This window comes from Rutilus rutilus (genome assembly GCF_951802725.1).
Source record: "Rutilus rutilus genome assembly, chromosome: 15".
Lineage (NCBI taxonomy): Eukaryota > Metazoa > Chordata > Actinopteri > Cypriniformes > Leuciscidae > Rutilus > Rutilus rutilus.
Genome location: NC_140220.1, coordinates 10,189,632 through 10,205,780, shown reverse-complemented (window position 1 = coordinate 10,205,780; position 16,149 = coordinate 10,189,632). Strand labels below are relative to the sequence as shown.

General features: G+C 35.9%; 1 protein-coding gene across 1 annotated transcript in view; it reads left to right on the top strand.

Moving 5' to 3' along the window:
- aig1 (androgen-induced 1 (H. sapiens)) overlaps positions 1-16,149 on the top strand; it is a 41,392-nt gene that overhangs the window by 389 nt on the left and 24,854 nt on the right. Inside the window, exons 2-3 of the mRNA XM_084432790.1 lie at positions 5,649-5,804; positions 13,292-13,393. Of these exons, the coding sequence (XP_084288916.1) occupies positions 5,649-5,804; positions 13,292-13,393 (258 nt within the window). The remainder of the gene's footprint in view (positions 1-5,648; positions 5,805-13,291; positions 13,394-16,149) is intronic.

Here is a 16,149-nt window from a genome sequence, read left to right as displayed (position 1 = left end):
TATATGAGATCTCCATAATGCATTACATTCGTAGACAGGCCCCTGTTATGCTGAAATATGCCAGGTTCCTACAAAAAGAGTACAAACGCCACCACAAATTGTCTTACGTCATATTTACTGATCATTAGACGTTAATCACATGACGTAATGACTTTTTAAGTCTCTAACGATGATGTCATGATTTTCATATCTCACATCCTCATTAATAATTAATATTATTTTGAAGGGCTGTGCTGAATTATGATCTGTTCTCTGAACAATTAGGAGAACAAATTTAAGGATGCATACACAGTTTTGAAGTATAAATAGCAGCAACCTTGTCTTTTGTTATGGCAGTCAGCACCAGCATCTTTGAACACACACACATACACATTGACTGTTATGACAGTCTGTGAGCCAGTGACTCATGTTTTCCACATAAACAGCCCATTTTCTCCCCCTTTTTTCGAACAGTGATTTTTAATAGCAATAAAAGTTGTTTTGTTATACACTTCACGTTTGCACATCTGTTCGAGTGCACTGTTTGCTGTTTTTTTATTTTTTTTTTTATTCTTGGAATAATCTCATGTACAGATGTTTATTTACGTACAGTTTATTGCAGATGGAGCTTTTGAAAACTTATGCTGTTTCATAACACTTGTTATGATGCTTTCTCTAACTCTCTAGCGACTGCACTAAAATTAAAATATATAAACTATATTTCATAATATTGCTGTTTTTACTGTATTTTGATCAAATAAATGCAGCCTGCAGAAGAAACTTCTTTGAAAAGCATTTAAAAAAAACTTACTGACTCCCAACTTTAATGTACCATTACTGTTCAAATTGTTTTATACATTGAAAATTCATTGTTATTTTTATACTTTTAATAACACAATGACACTATTAATGCAACAACTCTTTCATTGTCTGTAAACACAGAGGAAGTACGGAGGCATGTTCACTGTGTGAACACTCACTTCCACCACAACCATAGAGAGATAAGGAAGTGATTTATTGTTTGTGCTGCTTTGTGTTATAGTGTAAAAATTAATTATGACAGCATTTAAGGACCTCTGACACCAATCAACCTGGCTGTGTGAAACTAATATTAGAACAGACGATAAACACATGTCACATTCAGAAAAGCAGATTATCTCATCTTGGCACAAGAAATGCAAGTACGTCTGGATCAAATACGTGCACTGTAATATCCACACTCCACTGTGGCATTGTTATATTTATTAACGCTCTAAGAAACTACCATTGTGCTAACTGTGCCACTTTGATTTCAGCCATTTGTGTTTTCATCAGGCCTCATTAATTATTACATTTAGGGGGTTAGATTTGGCTTTCCATTGTCACAATAGGACACTCGAGGAGCCTGGCGTAGAGTTGAGCTCTTGGTGTTGAACATAAAGTGTCTGGTCAAGTGTGGCCGAAAGCTTTCAGTGATCTGACAATGAGATACCCATGGATTAATTAGCAGAGTTTAATTAGCACAGATGCACAGGTTTTCCGAGTGTATCATTATTCCGAGTGATGAAAGGCAGTCTTATATTTTTATGAGAGCAGTTGCTACTTTGCAACTAATTATAAATTGAAAGGATGCATTTGAATGCATAGCGTCTGAACAAATACAAGTGCGTAGTTTTATGACATTTATTTGAACATGAATGCAGGACTAGTAGGACTGTTTTGCAAGCTACTGTTTCTGCTGTATACTAGCAGTCTGTTGTTTGATAAGAAGTGAGGTTTCCTAGCCCAATTATTATTATTCCCAGCCTCAAACAAGCAATTCACTAGATTTCATGGAGACTTGAATCTCAGTCCAGGAACCCTTGTGGTTGTTTATAAGCAGAAATGAAGACTTTGTATAGCTAATAAATGATTTTATGCTTCTTTTGGCTTCGTGTCCTCGTACCGAGGCTGTTTTTTAACTCTCAAATGATGTGAGAAAAGGAACAACGTCCATTTTTAGCTCAGCTAAAGTAAAGATCGAAAGCATTAGTTAGGGTCGAGTAAGAAAAATAGATCATTTTAGGGGGCTGGTAATAGGGTTTTAAGACTTTTCCAATAAAAGATTGGTTTTGGACAAATCTTACATTTATATGAAGCCTTAGCAGGGTTTCTCCTGCCTTCAGACACCAGGAAACAAATTTAGGAGCAGAAAGATAATGAGGAATGAAATATTAAAGAGTGTATTAATGGGAGACTTTTTTGCATGTTGGATATCTGTGGAGGAGATATAATAAAGAAACCCTCATAATTCCATAATGTCTTTCCATCGTAAATTAATGTCAAAGCAATCTCCTAACACTCTCATCACGAATGTTCACTAATGGAAAATGGACTAAAAAAAGACATATTAGCTTAAGACGAGAAATAGGTTATGGAGGAAAGGTTGTGTATTAAATCATTTCAATGCCAGTTTTCTTGCAGCCTGTCATGCATTGTAACATTTTAAAGCATGTCAGCTGTATCTTTATATTGTTCTGTTTTCTGTGATGTGAGTTTGTTTGCTCTTGAAAAATGATGGCACTTAGAAATACTCATATTCTATTTTCAGACTACCAAAGATGAATGCATGGCTTTCATCAAGTTTCTCTTCAACTTCCCTCTTGTGTTCCTTTTAAAAGACAGCTTTGATTTGTATGTCAATGAGAGGCCTTAAAAAAAAAAAAAGGAAATTGTATTTATTTATTTATAAAAAAGCTTTACCTTCTCTTTTCAGTTAGGGCCACCGAAATAAATAGTTCATTTTCTACAAACTGCCATTCTTGGCTCATTTTGAGCAAGACTTCTTATTTCAGATGCAATCGGATTGGTCCAATTCACAAATTAATTATTCTTTGAGATTTGCAATCTGATTTAACAGGTTATTTGAAAATAATCACTTTGTTCACGAATAAAATTCTTAAAGTTTTTATGAAATGTAGTGGAGTTAAAAGGTCGATATTATGCTTTGGAATGTAGTGAAGGAAAAGTAAAGATAAACTTGAAAAATGTTCTCAAGTAGTACCACTGCTACTTGATTACATTTTTAAATAAGTTTATGTACTCCAATACATTTGTAATGAGTTATGCCCAGTAAATATACGATTTTGGGCTGTCCCAGATGAAAGATTACCAGAGCCGGACAGTAACTGAGTACATTTACTTGAGTACAGTACTTAAGTACAATTTTGAGGGATCTGTACTTTACTCGAGTATAATTTTTGGGGAGTACTCATGACTTTACTCAAGTACATTTGAGAGGCAAATATTGTACTCTTTACTCCACTACATTTCTATCCATAACTGTGAGTACCCGTTACTTCTTCAAAAAAAAATTTAAAAAAGGAAAAAAGCAACATCTCGGAAACCCTCTCAAATGTGATTGGATTGTGCAGGTGCCACTGATTGGGACAGCCTATCAGCAATCACCTTCAGCTTTCCGCCAAAGTCAACTCCATGGTCAGATTTAGATAAGAGACGAAACCATGGGCGAAACAATGGATGAAGACGCAGCAGGTCCATCCCGGGAGCGATATTTTTTTTCCCAGGATGGTAGGGGAAGACTCATGAATATTCATTAGGGAAGTCATCCCTGATTGGTCTTAACCCCAGTGACGGGTAGGTTTAGGGGCGGGGTTATGGAGGTCATAAGACCCCCAGTGACGGGTAGGTTTAGGGGTGGGGTTAGGGGCAGGTCATCAGACCAATCAGGGATGACTTCCCTAAAGAATATTCATGAGTCTTCCCCTACCATCCTGAAAAAAAAAAAAAAAAAAAACGCATCCCGGGAATGTGCCAAGCCGTGGCCCCACCTCGCCAGACTATTTAAATTTTCTGAACAAGTTAATGATAGTTTTCGCTTCAAGTGTTTGCTGTGTTTACCAATGTAAGCACTGTGGCAGTAGTAATGCAATATTTAGATAATGTACTCTTGTACGCTTGATACTCAAGTACTTTTAAAAACAAGTACTTTAGTACTTTTACTTAAGTAGACATCTGACTGTAGTACTTTTACTTGTACTTGAGTAAAATTTAGCAAGGGGTATCTGTACTTTTACTCAAGTAATGTAGCTGTGTACTCTGTCCGCCTCTGAAGATTACCAATCGTGGTGGTTTTTGTGGTCATGGCTCCTAAACGGTGGTCCTATGTCGTACAGTCAGAGAGGTTCAAAGAGTGTTGTGACCAAAGACATCCTGCGATAATTTTCTGACAGTGTCATGAATGTAGCATGATCATCTCACAGTGTGTTTGCTGCTACGACCTACGTCTACTGACTAGCCAATAAACATGCGACATGAAATGTCGTATTGATCAATGCGACATGGTGCTTCAACTTAAAACTACTTACCTCAAGCGTCCATATTCTCCTCTTTCGCTTCCTCCTCTTTTTTTCAACGCACATAAAAACCACAATTGCCAAAGTGTGATTCATCTTGCTCTATTTGTTTACCACTAGCGCATGACGTTTTATTCCTCTATACTAACTTGCGTCGTAGCCTAACATGTCGTACCCAAGTTTATTAAGTCGCTTTTCCATTACCAGTACCAGCTCAACTCGACTTGACTCGCCTCGTCTCGGCTCCCTTTTCGCTCCGTTTTCCATTGCAGATAGTACCTCCACAATAGTACCTGGTCGTCATAGCGACGCCGCAGGAAATGATGACACAGTGAATAGTGACGATTCTCTCTGACCAATCAGCAGTCTGCCATGTTTTCACACCACATTTTAGTATCACCTCAGCTCCACGAAAAAAAGTACCTGGAAGCAGGTACAGGTACAACTTTTACACAGTGGAAAACCAAACAAAGGCGAGTCGAGTCGAGCCGAGCTGGTACTGTGTAGTGGAAAAGCGCCATTAGATCCACGTCGTACAGTGTGATTTGTAATGATCCTATAGGATAGCCGAAAACGCACAGTCTGGAGCAGGCATAATGCAATTGCTCATTACATTTTGCATGGCACCTAACTTTTTCTGCAGCAGTTTATTTCTGCTACAAAAGTGGTGATTCAATCCATCTACAGGGATTGAATGTACTATATCTTGTGCGTTTCGCCCTTACTCACCCAAACTTGTCAACGTGAATGTGAGTGTATTAGTGAGTAGTAACTGAATCGCAGGTGTTTCATATATGAGATGAGAACATTGCTGCGGCCGAAACCAGCACACCCAGTGAAAGTAGCCTTTGAATATTTAATTTTACTTAATATTTAATTTATCTGTTTTATTGAATTATAAATCTGTTTTTTATTTTGATTTTAGCAAATAAACATATGACTGCTCTCCTCACAAATGAACTATTTCTTGTTTTTCACTGGCATGTCTCTTAGATGTTGAGGACTATTGCATCTTTGAGCCTACTGTACAAGTAAAATACTTAAGTACTGTTAAAATCAAGATGCACACCAGTAATGTTTTTTTTTCTAAGGCACGTTTATAAATGCTACTTAAATGTTCTAATTGAACTAAGGCCTAATCCTGGCTCAATCTAAGTCCTGTCTGTAAAGAACTTTTACTCAAGTCGTATTGGAATTGGTGACTTGTAACTTATAATGAAGGTATCTCTTCTTTACCACTGGTTTTCAGGTACTCTTTACAACTTACAAATCTGCCCCCTTTCTTAGGTATACTACATTACGCTTTCCTAACCATGTTATGATTCTCTATCTCAGGTCATTCAGGCAGTTTTCTTTGGAGTGTGTGTCCTGACGGACCTCTCAAGCCTTTTGACAAAAGGCAGTGCCAGTATGGAGCAAGAGAGACAGTTGAGGAAGCTGATTGGCTTACGAGACTGGATGATGGCTGTTCTGGCCTTTCCCGTTGGTGTGGTACGTATAAATCAGATTTCTCATATGCATATGTACACTAACTGACCAAGTTTATCCATAAAAATACACTTTATTTGTGTTTGTTGGACCTACATTTGGAGATTATGAGCAGTGCTGCTGGCTAAGTAAGGATGTATGTTGATGTTCAGATAACATCAATGCTTAGAATCAACACTGAAAATTGGATTGAAATTGAATAAAAACACCAATATGGCCAATTTTCAATGCAAGATAATGCAGCGAACCTGATTATTTCAGTGCAAAAACAATCTAGCCTAGCGTTTTAGCTTTTTCTAAACTAAAGTTTGGAAAGGTTTCAGCTTTTATATAAGCCCGTACATATATGCAAACATAGCAGTTTTTGTATACAGAAAATCAGAAAAAGTAATTGGCTGGCAGTGACTTACGGTGCGGTTAGTTTAAAGTGTGTGAACCTCCCGTAAACTCTCTGAGCCATCAAGTTCAATTGTTAATGTGTGGGAAAGAAAAAAACAGTACTGTAACGGAACATGAATGCAATACTTTGTCTGAAGCTGCCCTACCCCTCCCACACATGTCACTGACATTAAGATGTCTGAAACCACAGGAAAACAGAGGCCGCTGTTCAAAACTTGTTTCGAGAAATCATTCACTGGATCTAAGGAGGGTTGTGTATTGAGCACATTTATAGAGGGTGCTAAAGGTAAAAGACTGCTTGCTGCAAATGCATGACCAATGTTTTAATATTTTTGCAACTTTGCAATTTTCAATGCCACTTTGTTTCAACCCTTTGGGGTCGGTAACATTTATAAATGTTTTTGAAAAAAGTATCATATGCTCACCAAGGCTTTTGGGATTTGATCAAAAATACAGTAATATTGTGAAATTATTACAAAAATATATTTAATACATTGCAGAATTCGTTCTGATATTCTGATTTGGTGATCAAATCATTCAAACATCAAACATTTATTATTATCAGTGAAAACCAGTTTTACTGCTTACTATTTCTGTGGAAACCATGATACATTTTTTCAGGACTCTTCAATGAATAGAAAGTTCAAAAGAACATCTTTTAGGCCGTGTGTCCACCAAAGCATTTTTTCCCCGAGGCTAGTGTATTTTTTCACTAAGCACTAAGCACTAAGCAATTTTTGAAGTTGAAGAATGTTCAACTTTGGGTAAAACACTGTCACTTTTTACCCAGCCGTCGAATCACGGTGGAGGAGGGGTGGGACAACGACCAAATGCCACATCCTGCTTGTACAATGATAACACATCTCTTCATCCAAAACTAGTGCCAGAGCATTCTTGTTGAATAAAAGTATTACTTTTCTTTAAAAAAAATCCTATTAACCCCAAAATGTAAAAATAATAACAAACACAAGATACATACTACATAAAATCAATAGCATTGTCCAGAGTTATGGATCAGCATATGTGCAATCCAGCATTTACTTGTTTTGTTTTGTTTTGTAGGGCAGAATAAACACTATCTGTCTTTAGATCTGTATTTAGAGCATCAAAACAGTGAATCATCGCATTCCTTAAAAGGTATAAACCTGCAGGTCAGGTCAGACAGCATCTGTATTCTCTTAGCACATACCACTATATCTGGACACATCAACACATGCTGCTTTGCATTAGGGGACTATACAGACACCAATACGCATTGTCTTAAATGTACATCTCATTTGCTTTGCAAATCCCCGGTCTTCTATCTGACACTGCCACAAAATCAACTGTGCAATAAAATCCCGTCCTGCAAAGTGGAGAAGGAAACACTGTGTTGTTTCTGTTTTGTGTGTGTCCGTGATGACCATCAGATAATTACATGGAAAATATTTAAATTGGGCTCACAAATGTCTCTGGCTGGCTAAAGATCTTTTAATATTGCATGGCACAATGTCAGTGAAGAGTTTAAGATGTCAAATGACAGTGTCGAAGTGACTTAAACCCTTAAGTGGGAAGAAAATCGACTCTGCTCATTTTATTTTAATGAAAGAGACACAAGCAATCTCTTTACGTTGCAAGGGAGCACTAATAATATAACTTTTCTCTTAATATAAATAAAGCAAAGTGTGGAAATATTAAATAAATTCTGAAGTGTGCAAGTATATGAATAAAATATACTTTTTTTCATCATTTTCCTTACTGTTTTTGGGGGGAATTCTGCTAAACATTTAAAAACAAATATGCATAACATTTAAAATAGCTTATTTTTATGTTTATATTAAAGGTCATCGGTGTGTGTTTATATTATATTAAAAAATAAACTACTTTTTTATTAGAAGTCTAAATGGCTGCATTTATTTGGTAAAAAAAATACAGAAATACAGTAAAAACAGTAATATTGTTAAATATAATTACTGAATTTAAAATAACTTTTTCTATTTTAATATATTTCAAAATGTAATTTATTCTTGTAATGGCAAAGTTGAGTTTTTAAAAGCGGTTACTCCAGTCTTCAGTGTCACATGATACTTCAGAAATCATTGTTATATGCCTGATTTGCTTCTCAATTCTCAATTATTATTGGTGCTCAATTATTAATAACGGCTCTTATTATTAGCAATGTTGAAAACTGCTTTTTGCTGGAAACTGTATTTGAAATAGAGAGAACTATTAGAATGATTTCTGAAACGTCATGTGACACGTTGTGACACCGGCAGTGTATGTAATATATATTTTAATATATTTTTAAATACTATATAACTATAAGATTTGAAATATAATAAACATAGACATGCAGCTTTGACCGTTGCATCATTCTGTGGATATTTGCAGAACTTGCGGTTGCAGATTCTCAGCGGGGCTTAACGAGATGGCAGACAGAGGATGCTTCCTTGTTAGCTTGTAAAAAACTTAGAAGCCAGACAGCCATGATACAAAGACGAAATAGATGCTTGACTTTGCCCTGGCCCTCAGTGTAAGAGCTGGGCAGTGGGCAGGCTCAGCTTACAGCCATCACAATGAGCATCATTAGTGCTGACGTTGGGAAACGGGCTCTACTGTGTTTGAGTGATATGCATACTTTGTTAGCTTTAGCCAGGTCATTTCCCGACACCTATTAGTGGCGTGCGATACAATGGGACCGAATTCTGCTCCATCTGCCTAACAACCTTAGTCTATACTGTATGTCAGGCCACAGGATGAAGTCTCCCAGTCCAGCTAGGTTGGCTGGATAATAGAGAAGGTTTGCCGTGTGCTATGTGGTTCATCCACAGTGTCCAATGAGAGTGCATGGAACGGGCAAATCCAAATAAACCACCTGTCCGGCAGTGAACTTGTTTAACTTGCGCTTTCAAAGTGAAGCCCGACGTTTACTTGAAATATGCTTCAAAAGCACAACAGATCCTTTCACAAGGCCTATCCTCACAGTGCCGCCCGTTTATTTGGGTACGGTGAGCATCATCCAAGCCCTTACTGGAAACAAGAATCCTGCAAAATAATCGGAGACACCCAAACCAAACAGAAATCTGTCACGCCCATAAATGAGACCCATTAATGCAAATACGTTTGAGCAGTTCAGGATTACAGCAGGGGAAGTGAAATTCCTTCTCGGAGAGCCTGGGACTTCAAACGCTCTTTCACGAGGCCTGCACGCTCCACACCAACGTGCCTGTTTTTTAACAGCGTGTGTGATGCCCTCATCATCTTAACACTGTCCTTTTTCACAGAAGTCATCTGTAGCTCCAAGTAAGTGCTGGATAAAAGCAAGGAAGAAGAAGTCAGCTCTCAGGGATTAATTATGGTATACTGATATGAAAATATGAGCTCTGTGTGTTGATTCACTGTGCTCATGGCTGGTTTTAGTGCTTGTCAGGTTTTTGCGCAGAGATTGTGTCCTGTAGATGGGGAATCAAAGAGGATATTAGACAAGTTAGACTTTTCAGCATAATGAGATGTGCCGGCATGAGGCAGGAGTTAGGCAGTCTGCCCGAAGACCTGCTGGGAATCTGGGGGCGAGGACTGGGCTCAATTTAAAGTCTTTGTGAGGAGTGAGGTCTTAAAAAGTTATGAAGTTCCTCTGAAGATAATATATAGTTGCAGTTTCCCTTTTTCAAGAAGGACATTTCAAGAAAGTCCACACCTGAGATGGCTGACACCTGACATACAAGACCTACAAGAATCAAGTATTATTGTAAAGCTTGTGCTGAATCATATAATGCTATTGAGTCATATGAAAGAGCTTTAGCAGTGTTGATTCTTAGCCTTAGAACTCAGGAGTAATCACAAACATGTCCACTTAGCATGTTTAGGAGCAGAGCTGTGTGGTATTGGCAATGTGACAGTAGAATTAGATTTTGCTTTACTGTTTATCTCACACTATATCTGCAGCATGATTCTTTTAAAAAAAGAAAAGAAAAGAAAAAAACAGCATTCACAGGTGTATGTATATTCGCATCTTATTTATAATAAATATTAAAAATTAAATGAAAATATAATATAATAAAAAAAAATATATATATATATGAAGAGTTCAGATTCAAAAGCCTCTAAGTGCCGTCTGAAATTTTCTTCTTGAATGATCATTTTTAACAAGCTTGTATATTTAAGTTCAGTAATTTCACTTAAAGGTGCATTGCGCGAGAGTCTGAGTTTTCGCAGAACTACGCCCCCTCTGGCGGCAAGCGAAACTGCAACCAGAGGTGTGCACGCTCACGGACCACACGCACACGCACGCTTGCACGAGCTCGAGCTGGTCATAACCCAAGGAGCATCAGCCGCACAAATCTTTTGTTTACAATCATAATGTCTTCAGAGGTAATAAAGTTTTAAATCTGCAAGTAATTTAAAATATGTGAAAGGAAAGGCAATTGAGTAAATAACACACTTATGTGTGAGGGAAAAAATGGGGGTAGTAGAAAACTTCGTTTTTTATTCCCATCTATCTCCATGTTGAACTGTGTTATGTGTTTAACAGTTACTGTATCCACTTATGACTATTATTATGGAAACACGTTCATGAACAATATAAGTTATAACTTTGTAAAAACTCAAAATTGTAATCATGATACCATACCATACACAGTCGGTCAACAAAGTACACCCAAATGTCTCAAGGTAATAAACAATCAAGTGGCACTATGACGTTACCATAAAAGCCAAACAGGCTAATCCGCCGAAGATTTGCGGGGGTTTAGCCTGTTTTATTGATCAGCTAAGTAGCATATTCCAATAGCAATACATCGTAATTAAGCAGTAATTTGCTCAAAATTTGTGTCTAAGTATCTAACTTATATATCAGCATTTTATATCACAATCATTCTGAACCTGATCACTGACAATGGTAAGTTAGTAAAACCTATTCCGATTGTACATTTATCTAGCTTACGCTAAAGCATTACACATTTTATGGATCGTCATTTATTGTCATTATTGGCCGTATCAGACATTAGAGAATGGGATATATCTTACCTTTTTATCAAGAAAAAAGCCAACTGAGGATCCCGTTTGAGCCCTAGAGCAGACCGGAGATCTCTCCATTTGTTGAAAGCCTTCCCTATGTTTACTCTCGTCTTACCCCGACGCCTGTCTGACTCCAATTTGGACCTTTTGGTTGCACTAGACAAAAGTTCTCTTTTTTTTTTTATCTTACGTGGAGTTTGCGTTGGTGTTTGAAATGAACTACAAGCCGGTCTCTTAGAATCCATTTTCTACGGAGAATGGCGGCGTCGGCGCATACACAAACCTGCCAGACATATGAGCGTGCCGTGAACGCGCATGACGTCACGCCCAGTCTCAGATTCCGACCCGAATCCCTCTTATTTATTTTACTGTACAGGATTATAGAGGCAATCGCAGTGATCAGAGAAGGGCTCATTCAGCCCATCAGGCAATTGTTTAAGCATGTATGGGTTAGAAAACGGGTATTTTTAACATGAAAAGTTGCGCAATGCACCTTTAAATAACAATCAAAATGACCTATTAATTGTCATTTAAGTGAAAATACTGAACTTAAAGGCAGGGTAGGTAGAAATGGTCTAAAAATTTTATTTTTCAAATTTGTTTAAACTTTATGTACATATCAATACATAATTAAAATGTAAGTACTCTGAAAAAGAAAGTATCAAAATCGAGGGTCTGTAGACCTCTCACGACTGTTTTAAAGACATCTCATTATTTCCATTCACTCCACCGCCTCATTTCTGTGCTTCTTCCAAAGCTACGCCCCCAAAACACATGAACGCGCGACTCCGACCGCTGAGCTAGAGGACGCATTATTTACCTGAGACAAGCGGAGGGGAAGGGGCATTTTTTTGCCTGGTTTGCCTTCACTAACTGCATATGCTGGTACTGTAAATTTAGATTGCTCTTTCTCTGCCATTGTTTTGGTATTCCTAGGTTCAGTGCCTTCTTCTTCTTCTTCGATAGATTTTATTGGCAGCTTGCAAACATAGTGCATTACCGCCATCTACTGGACGGAGGTGTGATCAGGTTCCGTGCCTCTCGCACTCCTCAAATCAAACGGTCGCGCGCAAGTGGGCAGGTGCTGTGTGGCAAAAGGGTGGTTGCCATGGTTGCGAGAGAGTGACAGTCGCCTAAGCCAATCCTTTGATTCGTCCCGAATCGAAATAATGAGCTGTGTTTAATACAGATTAAACGGTCTAGAGTCACTTGATTTTTATACTCTTTTTTTCAGAGTTCTTACATTTTAATTATGTATTGATATATATAGAAAGTTTTAACAAATTTGGATCTTTAATTTTTAATAAATCCTACCTACCCTGCCTTTAATTATACGAGCTTGATAAAAATGATCATTCTAGAAGAAAATTTCAGATGGCACTTAGAGGCTTTTGCATCTGAACTCTTCATATATATACACATATATATATATATATATATATATACACACATACATATACATATACACATTAACATTGATTTTTTATAAATAAAAGTGACAGAAAATAAATATATACACATACAAGTATAAGTTATATATATCTGCAGCATGATTTAAAAAAATGAAAACAGCATTCACATGTGTATGTACTGTAAATAAATATAAAAAATATTCAATTATAATATAAAAATAAATAAATATATAAATTATATATAAACCTATATTACCTTTTTATTATTTTTTTTATAAATTAAATGTGAAATAGAAAATAAATATATACACATACAACTATTTATAATAAGTCTATTTGGTTCACTGAATTATCCAAAAATAAGTAGTACTACACAATCTAGTAATAAATAGAACAATTCTGGGGTAAACTTTCAGCAAAAACAACTATATCATGTCATATATCATATATGTATCATGATATAAAAAAAACTTGTATTTTGATACAAGATTTTGGTCATATCACATACATATAGTCTACTCATCTCATTAATATTAAGGGATTGCTATAAAAAATTACTTTAAAAAGTAAAAATCCTATTGTGATAAAATGCTGATAAAATGAACTCAAACGGCTAACGGAATATGTTTATTTTTTTGTGATTTGATGATTATTTATCAGTTTCTCTTTCTTTTCGTTTTGCAGTTTGTGGTGACTATGTTCTGGGCTCTTTACCTATACGACAGAGATTTGGTTTACCCAAGACTCCTGGACAACTTTATACCACAGTGGCTAAACCATGGCATGGTGAGTGGGCAATTGCTTTTTTTTTTTTCTAGAAAGTACAAGACTGTATATATAATTCGCTCTCAGACTGGAACAAAAGAAAAAGCACGTTTTGTTTTTTATAATCTCTTGGGCCACATTGACATCAGATGTGAAAACGGCAGTTGTTATGCAATCGTTCATTTCAGTCAGCTGGAACAAAAGCTCTAAGGTGGGGTCAAAAAGTGGCAGGTCTTGTTTTTATGACAGGTGAGTGTTCTGAACTGAAGTGTGGCTGCATTATTGTCTGGTGTGTAATTTCAGAAGCAAATAGCAAATGTGGCTCTCTTGACATCACTGAGCAAATATGTGTACATAAACATATTGTTACGAATGCATCGTTAAAGTATCCACAGAACTGAAAAGACTTCACTGCAATTAGTCTCTTGAGTCTCCACAAGAAATATTTAATAACCTAAACGCTTCCATATTGAATCCTTTTTTAATCTGCTGAAGTGGCCTTGACGAAAGAGGTTTTGGGACCTAGAGGCTTCTGATAGATTGATAGGAAATACAGCTCAGAATGAGGCTATTACTGGAAACGTGGTTGGATGTCTCAGTCGTCGCTAATCACAGGATGTATTCAGTTGACTTGGGTATAGCCCGGGGCCAATGACAACACGTAGCAGTTGCTAGGGAAACATGTCTCGGTTATTAATCAAAATGAATGTAACCTTTGAGCCTAATCAGAAATCGCCTCTATCTTTAATGTGCAGTGGCATTGTGAAATCATATGCAATTGGATTTTCCGCAGGGTTTTTAAACCTTTCAACATTTGTCATTAATACACATTAGAGAGTACATGCTTTTTTTAGGTTTGCTTGTTAGGTATGTATGTGCTAATAACTTATATCTCTTTGCTTCATTTTTCCCTAATGTTAGATCAGTGATTATCAACTGGGTAGATTGTGACTCAAAAATGGGTTGAGAGTCTGTTCTAGTCAAAGACAGCTGGGAAAAAGCAATGCAAATAATAAAAACTAAATGCAAACGTTAAAGCTATGATCACATTGTTAGGATAGAAAGAAAAAAAAATGGTTCAACCCCAAATTTACATCATTGGTTGAGCTGATAATGCTAATTGGGGGTTTTAAAATGAAGAGAATGCTCTTTCCTGCTAGTCAGTGGTTTTCTCCAGCCGGAGATCAGTACAGTTGGGCTGCTGAGGGTTGACCCACGGGAGAGAACTACCTTCCAGCTGAGAACAATTTGTGCTATGCAAAACGTTCCAGATGATCCCGCCTGCGACCGAAAGAGGGTTACTCCATTGTAAATATTTTGAAGCATTCCATGGTACCACATTTGTTTGTTTACCCATGCTGCCATGGCAACTTCCTTCTGTTCACTGGCTGCTCTGACAAAGAAACAGTGATTAAGCCTTGTTACTGTTTTAGGCAGAATCAAGCACAATCAAAAGCTGTGGCCTAAGAGATAGACAGATTGTTAATGTGACAGATGTTCTTTACAAATATTCACACGAAAAAATAAATATGAAAAATATTTAAAAAATGAGGACCATTCAGACTGCAAAACAACTTTGCAGAAATATAAATAATAATGATTTTCTTAAAATTATACGATTATTAACTTACATAAATTATAACAATAAAATTATACAAAAAATAAATATGATTTTTTTTTTAAATGAAGCCCATTTAGACTGCAAAACAACTTTAAATAAATAGAAATAATAAAAATAATAATCTTCTAAAAATGTAACAATTTATTAACTTACATAAATTATAACAATACAATTATAATATTAAAAATAAATATGAAAACTATTTAAAAAATTAAGTCCATTTAGAGTGCAAAACAACTTTTGCATAAATAGAAATACTACTACTAATAATAATAATAATTTTCTTAAAATTGCACAATTTATTAACTTACTCAAATTATAACAATACAGTTAGGTCTATAATATTAAAACATCCAAAAATCTTTTTAAAAATGAACACCATTTAGACTGCAAAACAACTTTTTCAGAAATAGAAAATTATACAATTTGTCAACTAACATATATTATAACAATAAAATGTATAATATTAAAAAATAAATATGAAAAACATAGAAAATGAAGACCATTTAGACGCAAAACAACAACAATAATACATATAATAATTAATAATATTCTTAAAATTATTATATTGATATTTGAACTATCATAAATTATAACAACAAAATTATAATATTAACTAAATGATTCATAGATTACAATGTTTATATGAGAATTATTATTTTAAGATAATAATTATTATTATTATTATATTTTGTATTATTGTAGTCTAATGATCATTTAGTTATTGTGTCAAAAAACAAAAATATATAAATATAACAAATCGATTTGGCATATTGGTATCAAAAACTTGGATATATCAATCTATCTTTAATTTATACCTGTGCCTGTCAGTGAAACCCCCACAGCAGGGCATTTATGAATCATTTACACCTTGATGCATTGAAAGAGAGAGAGGCTGCTTTTCACAGGCTTCCTTAGAAATTAGGCCACAATAGACCAACTACAATAGAGATGGGTGACTGCTCCTTTTAAGTCATTGTATTTGAATACACTAGACATATTTATATTTATGCTGGTGCATACAGCTCATAGCTACAAAGTCCTTTGAAACTGTCAGGGACTCTCTAGATATATGTAGACACATGCAAAAATTTGTGAATATTAATCACATCACTAGAATTTAAAAACTTTGCCTCTGTAAGTGCAGACAGGAAGT